The sequence below is a fragment of the Nuphar pumila genome, chromosome 3 (assembly GCF_984573655.1).
Source record: "Nuphar pumila chromosome 3, dmNupPumi1.hap1.1, whole genome shotgun sequence".
NCBI lineage: Eukaryota > Viridiplantae > Streptophyta > Magnoliopsida > Nymphaeales > Nymphaeaceae > Nuphar > Nuphar pumila.
The window spans coordinates 88,601,755-88,620,268 of NC_143251.1; the positions used below are offsets into that span (position 1 = coordinate 88,601,755).

At 38.3% G+C, this 18,514-nt stretch overlaps 1 protein-coding gene across 3 annotated transcripts in view; it reads left to right on the plus strand.

The window, feature by feature from the left end:
* LOC149843112 (protein PHR1-LIKE 2-like) overlaps positions 1-17,369 on the plus strand; it is a 108,475-nt gene extending 91,106 nt beyond the window's left edge. For 2 of the 3 annotated variants that reach the window (XM_090001694.1, XM_090001693.1), the window contains 5 exons: positions 14,300-14,376; positions 15,593-15,647; positions 16,333-16,396; positions 16,480-16,549; positions 16,644-17,369. In XM_090001694.1, the coding sequence (XP_089857820.1) occupies positions 14,300-14,376; positions 15,593-15,647; positions 16,333-16,396; positions 16,480-16,549; positions 16,644-17,078 (701 nt within the window). In that variant the 3' untranslated portion in view covers positions 17,079-17,369. The remainder of the gene's footprint in view (positions 1-14,299; positions 14,377-15,592; positions 15,648-16,332; positions 16,397-16,479; positions 16,550-16,643) is intronic. The other variant, XM_090001695.1, reaches the window with a different exon arrangement.
* Positions 17,370-18,514: the final 1,145 nt, after the last annotated feature.

The window sequence follows — 18,514 nt, forward strand, 5'->3', positions numbered from 1 at the left end:
ATCCTTCACATAAACAGAAAAGGGAGTAAATTCAATTAAAGCATTAATATCATCAATAAGCTTAGAAACAGGACAATATTTTTCTTGATGTTAGGAGCATAAAGGACATTTGAAAGACTGAGAAAGGACTTTGATATAGGAATAACTGAGTTTCCAATGTGAGAAATAAAGTAGTGAGATCCATCCCCAGTGACAATGCTATTTATGCCAATTTAAGGAACAAAGTTTAGGAGCTTACCAGCATCACCAGTAACATGAGTTGCCCCAGAGTCAACATACCAAGTACCCTAATCATTCTGTTTTAAATTTAATTTTGATAAGGTAGACAATAGCAACTCCTTTACTTGTCCACTGGTTTTTGGACTATCTGTCCCTTTCCTTATCTCTGTCTGCAATGATTTTCCTTTATTTTGAGGGTTGAACCAGCAGTTAGCCTTGATATGCCCCCTTTTATTGCATAGAAAACAAGTGAGAATTGGCCTTTGCCTCTGTGAGTTGGAAGGCATGTTGAGTGTAGGTAATATTCCACGACTTCCTTGCCCATTCCTTGACCTCCCCTTCCTCGAAAATCATAATTTCTTCGTCCTCACCCATATGCAACTCCTATGGCAAGAACATCTTGTGCGCCATCATGTACATGAGGCTCTTCAAAAAATCATTTTAAGGTCATCTCATATTGAAAAAGTTTTGCACGTAGATCTTTAAATGTAGGTAAATAAGGTAAACATAATAAAGAGGTAACAATCATGTGATAATCAGGCCCCAACCCGCTCAAAGTTTGCTGCACCATGTCTTTGTCACTCACTACACAACCCACAATGGCTAGTTGATCGGAAATGGTTTTCATTTTGTTCAAGTACTCCATGATAGTCATGAAGTCCTTTATCAACATTTGAAATTTCCTTTTGAGAAACACGACCCCTGGCCTGAAAACTTGTGAATATGTCTGAACCAATCTATCCCACAGCTGCATAGCCGAACAGTCATATGGAATTGCCACAAGTACCTCTTGTGACAGTGTGTAAGTAATATAAGCACCCGCGCCTGATCCTGTTGTGAGAAATCAGATGTGGGAGTCACCTTACTATCGTAGCAAGAGATAGAGAGAGAGGTAAGAGGGAAGAGAGAAAAAAATGTTGGGCGTAATGTCTTCTCCCCTTTCCATTGATATTTATATGTTGTACGAGTGGTACAATACAGTACAATAGTACAATACAGTACAGTATGCTGTACAACACAGTACAATACAGTACAGTATGCTGTACAATATAGTACAATACAGTACAGTAGTACAATACAGTACAGTATGCTGTACAATACAGTACAGTAGTACAATACAGTACAATATGCTGTACAAGTGGTACAATACAGTACAGAAATATATTCATTTACATATACATATTTAACAGCCTCCCTCAAGTTGAGGATGATCTTCAATCATGCTCAACTTGCCCTTAAGTAACCAAAATTGATGACTAACCAATCCTTTGGTGAAGATGTCTGCTACTTGGTCTTCTGATCTGACATACGAAGCCTCAATTTCTTCTGTTTCAATCTTTTGTCTAACAAAATGCTGATCAATCTCAATGTGCTTCGTGCGACAATGATGAATAGGGTTAAAAGAAATATTAATGGCACTTTGATTATCACATAAAAGCAGAGAGGAAGAGATAGGTTCATTCAACTCTTGAAGAAGATGCCATACCCAAGTGACATCAGCTGTCCCTGCTGCCATTGCCCTGTACTCTGCCTCAGTGCTGGATTTAGCAATGGCCTTTTGTTTCTTACTACTCCAAGTGACAATATTTGGGCCAATAAAAACACAATATCCTGAAACCGACCTACGCTCATCAGGGTCCCCACCCCAATCTGCATCACAATATGTAAGTAAACGGTGTCCTGTAGTGAAGCTTTCATCTTTGTGATAGAGCAATCCATCTCCAATAGTCCCTTTCAGATATCTGAGAATACGCTTAATACATTCCATATGACAATCAGTGGGAGCATGCATAAACTGAGATGCTTGATTTACAGCATAAGCAATGTCAGGTCTTGTAAATGTAAGATATTGCAACATACCAACAATGCGGCGATATAAAGTGGAATCATGATATAATTGGCCTTCTTTTGCACTAAACTTATGATTTAAGACAGATGGGGTGCTGAGAGGTTTACAATTAATCATACCAGTGGTGTGAAGAATGTCAAGAGTATACTTGTGTTGACTTAGAGTGAGTCGATCATCTTGTCTATCGACTTCAACTCCCAAGAAGTATCGCAATGGGCCTAAGTCCTTCATCTTGAATTTGGCCATGAGTAAAGACTTGACCAAGGCAATATGTGCATCATCACTCCCAGTGATAATGATGTCATCAACATATATAAGAACCCAAGTAGTAACATGATCATTCTTATACATAAATAAAGAATGATCAAGTATACTCTTAGAAAAGCCATGCTGCTGAATTTCCATGGAGAAACTCTCAAACCAAGACCGAGATGCCTGTTTTAAACCATAAAGAGACCTTCTCAATTTACAAACCCATGTAGCCGCATCATGTTCACTATATCCAGGAGGTTGCTCCATATACACCTCTTCCTTCAAGTCCCCATGTAGGAACGCATTCTTGACATCCAACTGGCTAAGAGACCAACCATGCTGAAGTGCCAAAGTGAGGATCACACGAATGGTGCCAATTTTGACAACAGGGCTAAAAGTTTCCTCATAATCTTGCCCATATTGTTGTGTGAATCCGCGTGCAACAAGGCGAGCTTTATATCTTTCAATGCTACCATCTGGTTTACGCTTGATCTTGTAAACCCATTTGGAACCAACAACATTTCTATCAACAGGTCGAGGAACAATATCCCATGTATGACATTCATGAAGTGCTGCCATTTCTTCGTTCATAGCTTCAACCCAAGCTCGAGAATGGGCTGCCTGATGGAAAGTAGACGGCTCTTTCTCTTTGGCCACATTGGTTAGAAACAACTGAAAGTCAAGAGAAAAATTGTTGTAACTAACCCAACGATGGATAGGATGCCTTTCACGTGTGGATCGTCGAAGAGGGGGAGCCTCGTGAGATGGAGTTGAAGGGGCTCCTCGACGGGCATAAACCAAACCTGAAAACCGTGAAGGTGCATCCTGGATGATGGAGTTGTCTGCTTCAAACTGAATTGGTTCATCAACAACAGGATCTCTGATAGAGTCATATAGCAAAGTATCACAAAGCCATGGATCATAAGTAGTTTGCTCATATACCTGAGAAGTATCACAAGTGCTGAAATGGTCATCATCAAAAACAACATTTCTAGACACCTTAATCTTACCCAAAATAGGATCATAACATCTATATCCTTTATACCCATCGGCATATCCCAGAAATCTGCACTGAACTGCTCTGTCCTGAAACTTGTTACGTAAAGAATGATCCACATGGACATAACAAATGCATCCGAAAGCATGCAAATCATCATAAGAAGGGTGAGAACCGTGAAGCAAATAATAAGGAGACTGATCTCCTAATAATTCCATAGGCAACCTGTTAATGATATGCACTGCAGTGTGAAAGGCCTCAGTCCAAAGAGAGAAAGAAATATCAATATTGTGCATCATACTTAACGCGGTTTCAACAATATGCCGATGCTTACGTTCTGCTACTCCATTCTGTTGTGGAGTGTAAGGACAAGAGGAGTTACGTGTGATGCCATGGTCCTTTAAATATTCACTAAAATCATGAGATATGTATTCTCCACCACCATCACACTGGAAATAAGTGATATTTGAATTGAAAAGGTTCTGAACAAGAGCATGGAATTGTTTGAAAAGTTTGAACACTTCAGATTTAGATTTCATAAAGTAAATGCAAGTGTAACGAGTGAAAGAGTCGAGAAATAACACATAATAACGAGAGCCAGATAGAGATGAAACAGGAGCTGGGCCCCAAACATCAGAGTGAATAATTTCAAATGACTTGGAAGCTCTTTTATTGATACTTTGAAAGGGAAGTACATGACTCTTGCAGACATTACAACTAGGACACTTATGATCTAATTTGACTTTGGGAATAAAACCCTGAGAAGACAATTTGTCAAGGAACCCTTGACTACAATGACCTAACCGACGATGCCAAGAAACTGGCTTATTACATTGCATAACAGAAGAAGACTGACTCAAATAAGCAGGAAAAGATGGAGACACGGTAGATGACGTCTTCAAAGTCCCGGGGGCTGCTTCGAAGACGTACATGTTTCCGCGTCGTTCACCCTTAGCGAGCATCTTCTTGGTTCGAAGGTCCTTAAGACAAACAGAAGACGGAGTAAATTCCATGGATGAATTTGTTTCATCAACCAATTTAGAAACAGATAAAATGTTTTTCTCAATGGCAGGAGTGAGTAAGACATTTTTCAATGGTAGTGTAGATTGTGACAAAGAGAGAGATGCATTTCCAGTATGAGAAATAGGGTGGTGGGAACCATCTCCCGTGACAATAGTGCCAGTGCCAATATAAGGAACCATGTTGGAAAGTTTACCTGCATCAGAAGTAACATGTGCGGCTGCTCCAGAATCAATATACCAAACTCCATCATCATTCTGACGCAAATTCATGTTGTTAAATGCAGTCATCAGAATTTGTTGCACATCATGTGGCAACCCTGCACTCTGTCCCTGATCAGTACCCTGATGTGCTCGAAAATTTCCCTGCGGCTGCCCCTGAAACTGTCTAACATTCATCTGTCCAGCTCTTGGTCCTGGCCTCCCTGCCTTGTTGCGATTCTGTGGGTTGTGCCAACAATCTGCTTTCACATGGCCACGCTTGTTGCAATGGAAGCAAGTAGGGACACGAGTACCTCTAGTGGCAGGTGGAGCAGTAGGAGTAGGAAGGAGTCCTCCACGGCCCATATGAGCAGCAGGTGGACGAAATGAGGTAGACCCAGATGTAAACATGACAGGATGAGGATCATCAATAAGATGATCTTGAGTCAAACTAACTTCATACTGTAGGAGTTTGGCCTGTAAATCCTCAAAGCATGGAAGTGTAGAGGCAACCTGTAATGCAGTGCAAAACATACGATATTGGGGCCCAAGGCTTCCCAATACCTGCTGAACAACATCTCTGTCAGAAACAGGATATCCAATAGCGGCCAACTGATCAATGATAATTTTGATATCCCCTAGAAATTCAGTAATGGTCTTAGTTCCCTTTCGCATAGATTGGAACTGCCATTTCAGTTGAAGTGCACGTGATTCAGAAACCTGTGAATAAGAGTGAGCAAGATGTCTCCATAGTTCTGCAGCAGTAAAATGGTCAGAGATAGTTTGTAATATACGATCAGATAACGTGGCAGTCAAATAGGCAACCACAGATTGGTCCTTCTGAAACCAAACATCATACGCAGGATTTGGAATAGCAATGCAACTCACCTTCCCATCATTACCAGTTACCTCTTGCGTAATAGTCATAGGTGGGGCGGGTGATCCCCCATCCAGATGCCCGGAAAGACCATGACTTCGGATAAACGGCAGAATTTGGCGTTTCCAAAGTAAGTAGTTATCATGAGTTAATTTGTGAGAAACAAGTTGAGAAAGAAATCCGGGGCTGATTTTAGAATCCATAAGGAAGAAGATCAAAGATGAATCAAACAGCACGACAGAAATTCGTAGGTTGTACGGACAGAACCGTACGAACAGAAATTTTTGAGTTTTGGAAATCACGATTTTTTAGTTAATCGTGCAGAATGTACGATTTATCAACTATATTGCAAGAAATAGATAAGAAATCACAAGAAGTTTGAGAAAAGAGGCACTTTTGAGAAATGAGGGTTCCCAAATTTGGGGAAAACAGAAATTAGGGTTGATAAAATTGGGGATAACAGAATATGTAAGAAGAAAAAGATGCACGATATGAGGAAATGAAGAAACGACGTCGAAATATAGTGATTCAGCGGAGAAACAACAGAGAAAAGATGAAAAAAAAAAACACTTTCCTTGAGAACGCCCAAAAACGCACGTCAAGGTCCTTAGGGGCCTTCCAGATGATCGTGATTACCACGCCCTTGGCTCTGATACCATGTGAGAAATCAGATGTGGGAGTCACCTTACTATCGTAGCAAGAGATAGAGAGAGAGGTAAGAGGGAAGAGAGAAAAAAATGTTGGGCGTAATGTCTTCTCCCCTTTCTATTGATATTTATATGTTGTACGAGTGGTACAATACAGTACAATAGTACAATACAGTACAGTATGTTATACAATACAGTACAATAGTACAATACAGTACAGTATGCTGTACAATACAGTACAATACAGTACAGTATGCTGTACAATACAGTACAGTATGCTGTACAATACAGTACAGTAGTACAATACAGTACAATACAGTACAATATGCTGTACAAGTGGTACAATACAGTACAGAAATATATTCATTTACATATACATATTTAACACCTGTTTCATCCAGGCTACATATTCTGGGTTTCTAACATATAATGTGGTAGATGCTCCTTTAATGTCATTTTTTTCCTGTGATATAAACTCTGGAGGAACTGGAATAGAGTCATCCAGATGTCTAGAAAGATCTTGACTTCTTATGAAAGAAATAATCTCTCTCTTCCAAGTCAAGAAATTAGAATTCAACTTTTCGGACACGAGTTGGCTCAGAAAACTTGAAGAAAAACCAGACTGGAAAGTAAATGAGTCCATGTTCCAAAGAAAGAGGAAGTCGAAATTCAGGAATGAATGAAGGGAAGGAAGAATACATTCAGAACAAATTTTTAAACTCAAGCAAAATCTGCTGCCTTTTTTTTTAATAATCACTGGCAATATTCAACCCAGAGGCAGCAAACCAGATGTTGCTGTATAAATAAATCTGAACAATGGTTAACCAATATTTTGCACGTCACTTGGTGTTAAGACGTTGCGTCTTTGAATCCCGATGAGTATGAAAGAGAACCAAATGGATTAACAGAAAAACTGATGAAGAAAGGGATGAGTTGTCACTATTCCAAGAGAATAAGGATCGCAGAACTAGAGTAGTATTAAAACAATATGAAGAAACCCAAAGGAATAATGAGAATCACGTTTAAGAAAGAAAGACACGATTTCAAGATAGTGACCTTGACAAAAATGATATTGAAAAATAGCCTTACGAAACACAGATCGGAATCAAGAGAAGAAAAGAATGAGAAGTGTTAACGAAATTGACAAGAAGAGAGGAATGAGAAAATAAGAGCATGTATTACCTTAGAAAGAGGCAAAAATATCGATTTTGATGATCATAAAGAAGTCACGATCTCCAAACCCTGGATCTGATGCTCTGATACCATGAAAGATTTTGAGAGATCCAAAGCTCTATCACCCGAAAAGAGAAGAGGATACAAGAGAGAAGATGTTGCAGCACAAACCCACGATTCCTCATCATAAGGAATCGGCACATAAGCTTTCATTATATGGTGCATTTAATACAAAGTTTAGGGTACTAAAATACCCTTTTACAACAAAACTAAATTACAATTGGGTCATTAATGAAAATGCGTCAGCCCTATACATTAATAAAACATGGATTGGATCCAGATCCAGACCCGAGTATAAATATTTCTTTTCATATTTTACCAGCTATCCTTGCATTTCCCCATAGTTTTTGTTTTTTTTAATCAGCAAGCTGGGGGTTTTGTGCCCCCATCTTTCATTGACAAATAAAAGATATTTCATTGAGCATTACATAGTCATGTCACCTTTGTGGAGACCAGCCAGGGGGCTGCCCCCCTATAACCCCCCGCCAGGGGCAGCCCCCCTGGAACCCCGCCGCTGGCCGCGCAGCAGGGGGAACCCCCGGACCCCCCTTTTATATATATATATATATATATATATATATATACGCACCCCCGCACCCGGGTTTTTTGGAAGTGCCGAATCCTCGCACCCGCACCCATGTGACATAGCATGTAACAAGTAAGCTACCTTCAAGCCATATCTGACGTCCCATCACACTATCCAAATATAAAAATTCCCTGCTTCAGGTGGCACCCAGGAAACAAGGGTCAGCCCCCACTTGATTCACATATTAATACCAACGTTTAAAAACTCGCCGAGTCAACTCGTTGACTCGGCTCGGCTCGGCCCTCCAGCGGGTCAACCCGGTAAGGCATACTCGGGTGACCAAGACTCGGGCATGACTCGGCATGACTCGGCCGAGTCACGAGTCACGTAGAACTCGGGCGAGGTCTGTCGTTTTCCTTCTTACAAAACTCGCTGGACGACTCGCGCGACTCAGGACGAGTCATGGGTCAAAAAAAATCGGAGAACTCGAAGGGTTTGTTTTAATGGCAGTTTCGCAATATTAAATATTTTACCCTTTAAATGGTTAACGAAATGTGAAAACCTAAAGGGTTTTCACTGTTCATTGCGTTTAACCCTCGACTGAAGAGGGGAAAAGCCGAGAAGGTGCGGCTGCAGCTCCAGCCATTCGGCGAGAAAAGCGACGCCGGAAAGGAGTTTCCGGCGTGAGCAGTGACGCCGACGTGAGCAGTGACGCCGGCGTGAACAGTGGGATTTTTCTTCGTTTTGTATTTGCATCGCGAACATTAACTCCGGCGTGAACAGTGACGCCAGGTCGCCGACGAAGGCACATCGACGGCGAAGGCACATCGTCGCAGCTCCGACGTGTCTTCTCCAGCAAAAATAGTCCATCGGCGACATTTTTCGACACCACCAGGTATGTTTTTCCGGCAAGATTTTTCGGCGAGTTTTTAAACGTTGGATTCAAGGTGGTCCTTCGGCTGCTACGACATCGCCTGCGAGGCGTACGCCTCCCAGGCGAGGCGTACACCTTAGTATTTGAAGCGTATGCCTCACAGGTGAGGCGTACACCTCACCTCAGTATTTGAAGCGTACGCCTCAACACTTGAAGCGTACGCCTCACAGGCGAGGCGTACGCCTCAGTTCTTGAAGCGTACGCCTCACAGGTACGCCTCACAGGATGTAGTCTGATATACTGACCAAGTTTCACGTCTTTGTAACATGTATTTTCTTATTGAATTGGATTTAGGCCCTTGTTAGTTTGTGATCTTTTGTATGAAATGGTAGTTTGTCAGAATGTGCTAGTTCTTTCATTAACATAGGTTTTGCAATCCTGGAAAGTATATTATGTCACAAAGTAACAAGGGCCTCAACAAGCGTTGCAAGTAACGTACTCTGAATTATGTGACAGCTCAGTCACGTTTTCCACCATATGTTCAATTTTTTGGGGGAAACAACAATGTTCTAGTTTGGTACTAGATGTAGCAACATTCTTCTAGTTCTTACTTAGACACCTGATTCATACCTTAAAATGTTGTGTTACTACTTAGTGCACATCTTTGGGAATTGTTATCCCTGATGACTTCATTTGCATATGCAAGGGTGATAAACAAATTAAATGTTCTAATTTAGAAGTTAGAACACTTTATTTGCATATGCAAGGGTGATAAACAGATTAAATGTCCCATAAAAAAACATTCAAGCCTGATTGGGGTTTAATACTGGGTGACCTGCGAAAAAAGAGTAGAATTTCTCCACACCAAATTCTTATGACTTCAGGAGCTGAATTGTTATCCTTGCACACTGAAATACACATTGAAAACTAGGCACAGACACACAAATACTGCAAGTCAAATTCCTCAGCCTTTAATAAATATATGACAAGTTCACTGGATTTTTGCTTTGAGAACTTCCACATGGTTACCAAGGGTACTTTTTTCCATTTTGAATAGCAGCCTGTCAAATATATAAATATCGTTTTGAACATTTCTATTATCTATGTTTGTACTTTGTATAAGAGATGCAGTTCTATTTTTTCTGCTTGTGTGTATGTCAATGTTGTAGACCTCTTCTTTTTCTGTGGACACTTTTCTTTGAAGGCTTTTGTTTATTTTTTTCACCATCATATTCTGGAGAAATTCAATGTGGCTATTTGGTAGTTTGTGTGCAAATCAATAGCATTGCATATTTCTTGTTCTTATCCTTGATAGATGCAGCCAAGATTGGGTTTGCTTTATTCTCACTATTGAAGATGTAGGCTGCTGAAGTTGTGACATAATATGCCATCATTTCTTTCGCTATTTTAACCAAACAAATTTGACAAAAAAAATTAGCATGGATCCATTATTTATTTTTTTTGGCAACGAAGCATGCACTAATGGTTTTTTTTGTTGTTGATAACTTGATCGTGCTAGTGTTAATAGTAAAAAAAAATGATAACTTGCTTATGCTGATGAGCATATACAGTGTTCAGTTTGTGTGCATTATGTAGTGTACCATGTATAGTTTTAGTTTTATACTTGTATGACACTATGTTTTTAAGTTTTTAAATGTTGTTCCTTGGTGGGTTTGTGCATAATCTACTAACCGTGCGTATGTTTTTAACTTTTCAAATTTAAAAGTTTTAGATTTATCAAATCATCAAAGAAATGTCAGAAGAAGGATCTTCAAGGACTCCAATAGCATTCACTAAAGGAAAGGACCCTGTGTGGGATTTTGGTTTACCACTTGATAAGAAAAAGAAGATGGTACAATGTACTTGGTGTACAAAACAAATGAGTGGTGGCATTAATAGACTTAAGTATCATCTTGCTGGTATTAAAGGAGAGGTGAAACCATGTGACAAAGTCGAAGAATCTGTAAGAAAAAAAAATCGTAAGAATTTGGAGTCATTTAAGGAACACAAAATATATAAGAGAAATATTGTAAATGAGATTGGTTCCTTTGTTGAAGTAAATGATAATGATATGAACTTGTCAGATGAAAGTGATGAGTCTTCTGAGAAAAGATATATAAAGGGAAAAAAATTGATGAACGATGCCCCAAAGCATAATCTTGATGCTTTTGTTAAAGTGAAGGCAGGGTCTCCATCAATGAAACAACTTGGAATAAAAGCAGCTTTGGATAAAAAAGCTAGAGATAGGTTATGTTCAGCTATTGCGAGATTTTTTTATCATTCAGCCATTCCTTTCAACGCAGCCAATTCTCCTTACTTTACGAAGATGATTGAAGTTTGTTCCTCAGTAGGAATGGGATTGAAGCCGCCTTCTTCATCTGAGATTTCTGGAAGATTGTTACAAGAAGAAATTAAAAAAATTGATGATTATTTCAAAGAATACAAGGAGTCTTGGGCTGAAATGGGTTGTTCTATTATGGCTGATGGTTGGAAAGATGCAACACAAAGGACATTGATAAATTTTTTGGTTCATTGTCCAAGGGGCATTTACTTCTTGAAATCAGTTGATGCAACAAGTATCGTGAAGAATCGAGAAAATTTATTAAAATTATTTGATGAAGTGGTGGAAACAGTAGGTGCAGAGAATGTTGTTCAGGTATATTATTCTGTTCTTTTGTAATTTTCTATTAAACATTGATATTTATAATTTGTCTAGTATGTTAATAATGTTTTGAAATTTAAAAATGACAGATAATCACAGATAATGCAGCCAACTATCAAGCAGCTGAAAAGATGTTGGAGGATAGGAGGAAAACCATATTTTGGACTTCTTGTGCAGCTCATTGCATAGATCTCATGCTTGAAGATTTTTCTAAGATAAAAAGCATAGCTGGATGTGTGGAAAAAGGAAAAAGGATCACGAAGTTCATCTACAATCATATTTTTGTTTTGAACCTAATGAGGACTCAATTTTCTAATAAGAAAGAAATTCTAAGACCAGTTACTACAAGATTTGCCACTAATTTTATCATGCTTCAATCTTTGCTAGAACATCGAAGTGGTCTTAGAAAAATGATGGCATCAGATGAATGAAACAATTCAAAATATTCATCATTTGCTGAGGGGAAAGAGATGGAGGATATTATATTGAATAGTAATTTTTGGAGAGTCGTAGAATCAACTGTTAAAACTATAGAACCTCTGGTCAAAGTTTTGAGAATGGTCGATGGTGAAGAAAATCCTACAATGGGTTATCTTTATGAAGCTATGGATAGAGCCAAAGAGGCTATAAAAGAAATTCATGACAATGACGAGAAAAAGTATAAACCTTATTGGAAAATAATTGACAATCGTTGGGAAAATCAACTTCATCACCCTCTTCATGCAGCAACATACTATCTCAATCCCAAATACCACTATAGTTCACAATTTTCTAAGGTATGTATTTGTTTATATCTTTTTATTAATTGTTTTAATTTTTGAATATGAACTTTCTTTTATCAATTACCAATTTAATGTATTTGACTATTTGCACTATTTCATGTAATTCACAAAGCATCCTGAAGTAAGGCGTGGTTTAATTCAATGTATTGAGAAGTTAGAGCCGAATATTTTAGCTAGAGTAAGAGCATGCAAGCAACTTGAGTTATTTGAAGACGCAAGTGCAGATTTTGGTACTTCTATAGCTGTTATGACTAGAGATGAGCATAAGCCAGGTGATTTATCTTTAACATTATTGTTGTGTTGTGCAAAAGAATATTTCTTTAATCAACTTTTCATTTTTGTGTGTTTTGGCTTTATGCAGCAATGTGGTGGAAAATGCATGGAATATGTGCCCCCGATCTTCAAAAAATTGCTATTCGTATACTTAGTCAAACATGTTCTTCATCTGGATGTGAACGAAATTGGAGTAACTTTGATCAAATTCACACTAAGAGAAAAAATAGATTAGCTCAAAAGAAACTTAATGACTTAGTGTTTGTCCATTATAATTTACGTCTGAGAGAAAAGCAATTAAAGAGAACACGTCTTGACCCAATTTCTTTGGACAATATATATTTGCAAACACCAATGGATGAATGGGTCATGCAAGAAGGAGTTTTAGATGGAGATGAGGTAAAATCGTAAAAGTTTGTTGGATATTTTAACTTGATTAAAATTGTTTTAATTTAGTTTTTTGTCTTTCTCTATTGCATGTTAACTCAAATGTGTCATATTTTATTGAATGAAGGATTTCTTAAGAGACTTGGAGATGGAAGTTGAAAACATTGAAGAAGCTAATCTTATTGATGACGAAGGTGGTGATGGAGTTGAAGATGAAGATGCAAGGGAAAATGCAACCACTAGTACTCCAATTCAGCCATTAATTTCTACTTCCAACTCAAGAATTGATTCAAATGAAGTTCCAAATAATAGCACTTCGCCTCTATTTGAGATTTGAGTCATTGACTCTTGACTTGAGAATTGAGATATCATATTTTGTAAAAGTGGATGAATTTTGGATGAATGAAATTTGATTTTGTCATTGTGTTATGATCATTAACTTTATATTTATGAACTTTGTAACTTAACTTTACTTTAGGGCTTATTTCTATTGAAATATTGAATTATTGTTTTGCTTGGTTGTTCGATTTCTTGCTATTAGATGAGTAATTATAAGTTAGATATAGTTTTACTTGATGTTATTTTAATTATTAATCAATTACACTAGTAATTAAGTCATTCTACAAACTTTTATATGTTTAAATGATAATTTATATATTGTTTTTCTTTTAAAATCAAAAGTTAACAAAACCCGGTCCGAGTCACCGAGTTGACCTGCCGAGTCACGAGTCCATAAAGAACGAGTCGAGTTCCGAGTCACGGGTTTTAAAACCATGATTAATACAGCTAATCAATTCTTGTGGCCATTCAACCTTGAGAAAATTTTCTCTCCAGCTTATCCAAACATTCTTCATCTTCTCGATATTCCCAGACATTTTATCATGGGCTATTTTATTTCTGATTTTTCAAATATTCCGGATGACAAGAAAACACCATATGCCAGCATCTCTGAGCCCACGGGAAGTCAAACTTGATGCTTAAATATATCAAGATAGTAATTAGTTTTGTTTACTGAAACTGGATGGACTGAAGTGGCATTAGATTTTCTTAGGTAATATGTGCTTACTGGATGCACCGGTAGATTTATTTGGCCTTCCACTGAACTGTAGCTAGAATCATGCATCCATATTGCTTCCCTGAGAGTAGTTGGGCTGTTTGTTGTTAACATGCAGAATTGCAGATGTTTTTGCTTGACTTTGATTTAGTCTGCTGACATTATGTCACCTCTATCTCTGAAGCAATCCGCCATTTTTGAGTAATGAATTTCTAGTTTTTAGGCATGTGGATCAATGGCTGTTGAGGAAGAGTGACATTCTCCTGTTTATTTATGGTGATGAAATGAAGGAAAGGAGTACATTGTATGAAAAATATCTATTTAATCTTTTCATATTTCTGAGAATAATGCTTCCCTGATTTCATTGTTTTTTGGGTGTTTTGAATTGGTCAAGATCTCCCCCCCCCCTCCTGCTTATGGTGCTTACTGTGTTAATTGTGATTGCAGAAGCCACACCTAAAACCATCATGAGAACAATGGGAGTTAAGGGTCTTACTCTCTATCATTTGAAGAGTCACCTTCAGGTTTCACTGATTTATTCCCTTGAAATTTTCAATCCTTGCTGTTTGATGTTATTCCTCTGCTGGGAAATAGGTCATATAACTGTGACAATCAAGCTGACAGTACTTAGTTTGGAACCAGTGTTTTAAAACTCACCGAGTCAACTCGGCTGACTCGGCTCGGCTCGGCCCTCCAGCGAGTCAACCCGGCAAGGCAAACTCGGTTTGCCAAAACTCGGGCTTGACTCGGCCTGACTCGGGCGAGTTTTGGGATGTTTGAAATTTGTTTTTAGAGTTTCAAATTACAGTTTCGAAATATATAAGTACATATATTTTAACAAGGGTTACCCCCAGATTTTGTATAAAAAAGAAAATAAAAATCATTTAAAGATAAAAAAGCATTTAAATCCATAGAATAAAATCGCCATGTTGTTCGAACTACTGTTCACCCTGTGTTATCAACTTATTCTAGCAAAATATTTTAAAGAAATGATTCTCACTATATATGGAGGGTCAACTGTGCCTATGGGAAGTCATATTTAGGTTTCATCATCCATTTGTTATGTGAACAAGCATTGTACATATTCAAATATTAGTAGTCTTTTTATAGTTGTGCCATTAATATATTTCCTGCATAGTTTTATACATGAGAAAATTGCTTATTTATGTTGATATTGGGCACTGTAAACTTTCAATATGCACATATATCCCTATTTTACATTTATGGATTTGTTAGAGAGGGAATTGAAACTTTTAAAACAAGCTAGCATATATGATTGGCCATTTTAGGAACCTTAGGTAGTAGCAGACTGAACTCATGGTGACCAAATCCTCTAATTCAAGTCATGAATTAGTCAAAGTGCTTGTATAGATATCAAATTCAATTATTCAAGCAAACCTCTATAGCTCTTTGCAGTTGTTTTTATATTCTTAGAGACATTTGGAGACTATGTTTACTCAAAAACATGGTTTCAGACCAATTATATATTGTTTTTCTTTTAAAATCAAAAGTTAACAAAACCCGGTCCGAGTCACCGAGTTGACCCGCCGAGTCGCGAGTCAATAAAGAACGAGTCGAGTTCCGAGTCACGGGTTTTAAACCCTTGTTTGGAACTACTTCATTCATTTATTTATACATTTATGTATTCTGCTCTGCATATACAAATTGCTTTTTGCTTAGACATGCACCGCAATAATGTTTATCAGAAACTGTTTGACAATTTGCCAATTCAATCTGCAGAAATATCGGTTAGGCAAGCAATCATGCAAAGAACTAAGTGACAGCTCAAGGGATGGTCTCTCTCTCTCTCTCATGCATCATGTTATACCATCCGTTTTCCTTTTATTCTTTACTTAAGCTTAAGTTTGAGGTGCATGGGATGACATTGGGACCAATTACAGTTTCTTTTAGCCTATTTGTCCTTTCCCTTATTTTTCAAATATTTGCAGTTTTTCATTGATATGTTCCCCCCAGACTTGGTTTACTTATGTTTTAAACTTCTCTTGTAACAAAAGACTGCCTCATGTAACAGAAAACTTGATCATTCAAATGTTTTTAAAGATGGGAAGTTGTTTGATGGCTACGATGGGTCTGATTACAGACTGATTGAGGTATACTTTGTTTTGGAGCTTGCTAGAGCATATATGCTTGGGCCCACTTGTCTGCGAACAGGAACTCCATCAGAAAATAAATCCAAATCCTTGTCACAGTTTGTTGTCAGACCCAAGTCAAATGAAAAAAAAATGTTTTTTATTTGTTTTCATAAATCTCTTTGCTGCCATATCTAAATGTTTGCCCGCATCCAAGTGTCGTTCCATATCTAGATCCAAATGGATATCTATGATCCAGGCTCAAGTTGTTTTCAGGATTAAAGATTCTTTCCTCATCGGATTGATTCAGGTCTTTGGAATACCCACATGTCATTGTCACCCTAATCCTTAACTGGTGTTGTATGATTTAACTCTACACTGTTATTGCAGCTACTGGACTTTCAGAAAATCAGGGCACTTCTTCATCAAGAATGGTGCGACAAGAAATAAATGAGTAAGATTTAAGATGCCACTTGTCAACTAATAGTGGCAAGCACATATCATATTCAGTTTCAATTAAATTCTGTTCTTGTGCAGTGGTTACCAGGTTACTGAGGCATTGCGAGTTCAAATGGAAGTGCAAAGAAGATTGCATGAGCAGTTGGAGGTTGCTTTTTTTTCTTTCTGGCTGTGCATTCAAAATTTTCTCTTGATTATTTCTTCTCATTTGTGATTGTGTTGATTGCTTTTGCCGCAAGCAGGTTCAGAGACATCTCCAGCTACGGATTGAAGCCCAAGGAAAGTACCTCCAGTCTATACTTGAGAAAGCCTGTAGGGTGCTTGCGAACCAGAATATGGCTTCAACTGGCCTAGAGGCTGCAAGACAAGAACTGTCTGAACTGGCAATCAAGGTATCTAACGATTGCCTTACTGCACCTTGTGACACCACAAATTTGGCCTCACTATCAGAGATGGCAGCAGTTTATCTGGACGAGAAATCTATCAACCGACAAACTCAAATTACTGACTGCTCTGTTGACAGCTGCCTGACATCTAATGATAGCTCTGGGATGGTTTCTACTGTTGGTCTGCAAGCTGGGGTAAAGAAAAGAACAAGGCCTATATACTGCGACAGCGAATCACTGGTCTGGGAGAGCGATGCTCGCCAAGATGTACAGTGGATAGCCAGTATCTGAGCTCCTGATATCAGTGAAAGCGTTGATAGCTTCTTGCTCAAGGTATGGCCTTCCCAGTCTATTGTAACATCAGATATGTATATTTGTTTGAAGCAGATTGTTGTACTCGGATCCTGTCACTTGCAATAGAAGCAGGTTCACCTTGAATTTTTACATTAACTGCTTTTTAGCATTTAATCATTCTCCCCTCTGTAAATTGGAAACAATCTCATTGGTCAAGGGAGATCATGGTATTTTGGTTTTACAGATGTGAGGAGTATATTAAAGCGATGATTCGTAAAACTGCTCTTTGCACATCTACTCTGCTGATGCCGTACCGAATGGAAGTCAAATAGATGTTTAGCGGGCATCAATGAGTCACAGCACATGCATACAGTACACAAAAACACTGGAGGACATGCACACATGCATTGACTTAGCACAGTCTTATGAACATAATTTCCTGTTATCTCTAAGCTCCCACAAAGTTTCAGGCAGTTGTCAAGCCTCACTGAATTGTTTACATGTGTGTTCTCCTGCTTTGAACATCCTGAATGTCGTTCTTGGTTTTCATTTAAGATTCAGATACAGTTTTCCCAAGCTAAGTGATCAGGAAAACCTTCCATCCCATTATAAAGGAATGATATGTAGTGCAGGCAAGAAGCTGTTTGTACCCTCCAGCAGCACCTGGATTCAACTTTGACTGCAAGATCTTGAGGTAGTTAAGTTCAGCTTGTTTACTTGTAAGCATCAGCTCGTTGAGAAGCGCGGATAGTAAAAGCAGTGTGGTGTCAGGCGTAGCATCTCATCTTCTATCTTGAGACCAAATTACAAAAACCATGTTATCAAAAGCAGGACATGGTGAGCAGTTCTATGGCATCCGGTCTTTAATAACACCTCTGTTTCATACTTTGGCATGAACAAGCAAACAAGTGAAAATAGTTGTTTACGAAGGCATGTAAAGATCATAGTAACAAATAAGAGCAGGTTTGGGCAAGACTTCGGAAAAATCTAGAAGATCAATACCAGAGGACTGAATGGAAAGGTCGAGTTATTTATGGGCATGTAAAGATCCGAAAACAAATAAAAGCAGGTTTGGACAAGAAAGTGCAGCTTTGACGCTTTTGAAATGTTGGAGACTCCCAATTCTGTGGCATTAAAAAAGGAATTGGGGTTAACAAAGTAATAAGTGTAGGGATTTCAGACTACTTTCTTTTCATTTTTTTTTGTCACACGAAATCATGGAACCTTTATCCCCTCAAAAAAACAAAGAAATCATGGAACCTTTATCCCCTCAAAAAACAAAGAAAGCATGGAACCTTTATTCTTTCACAAAGTCATGTTGCTAATTTCTAGAACGTTCCACACTCAGAGCTTCAGGAATGAGAAAAGTAATCATCCATTTACTTTTGTGGCCAAAAGGTGGAAAAATAAGGGGCGGCCTATGCATGAGATTT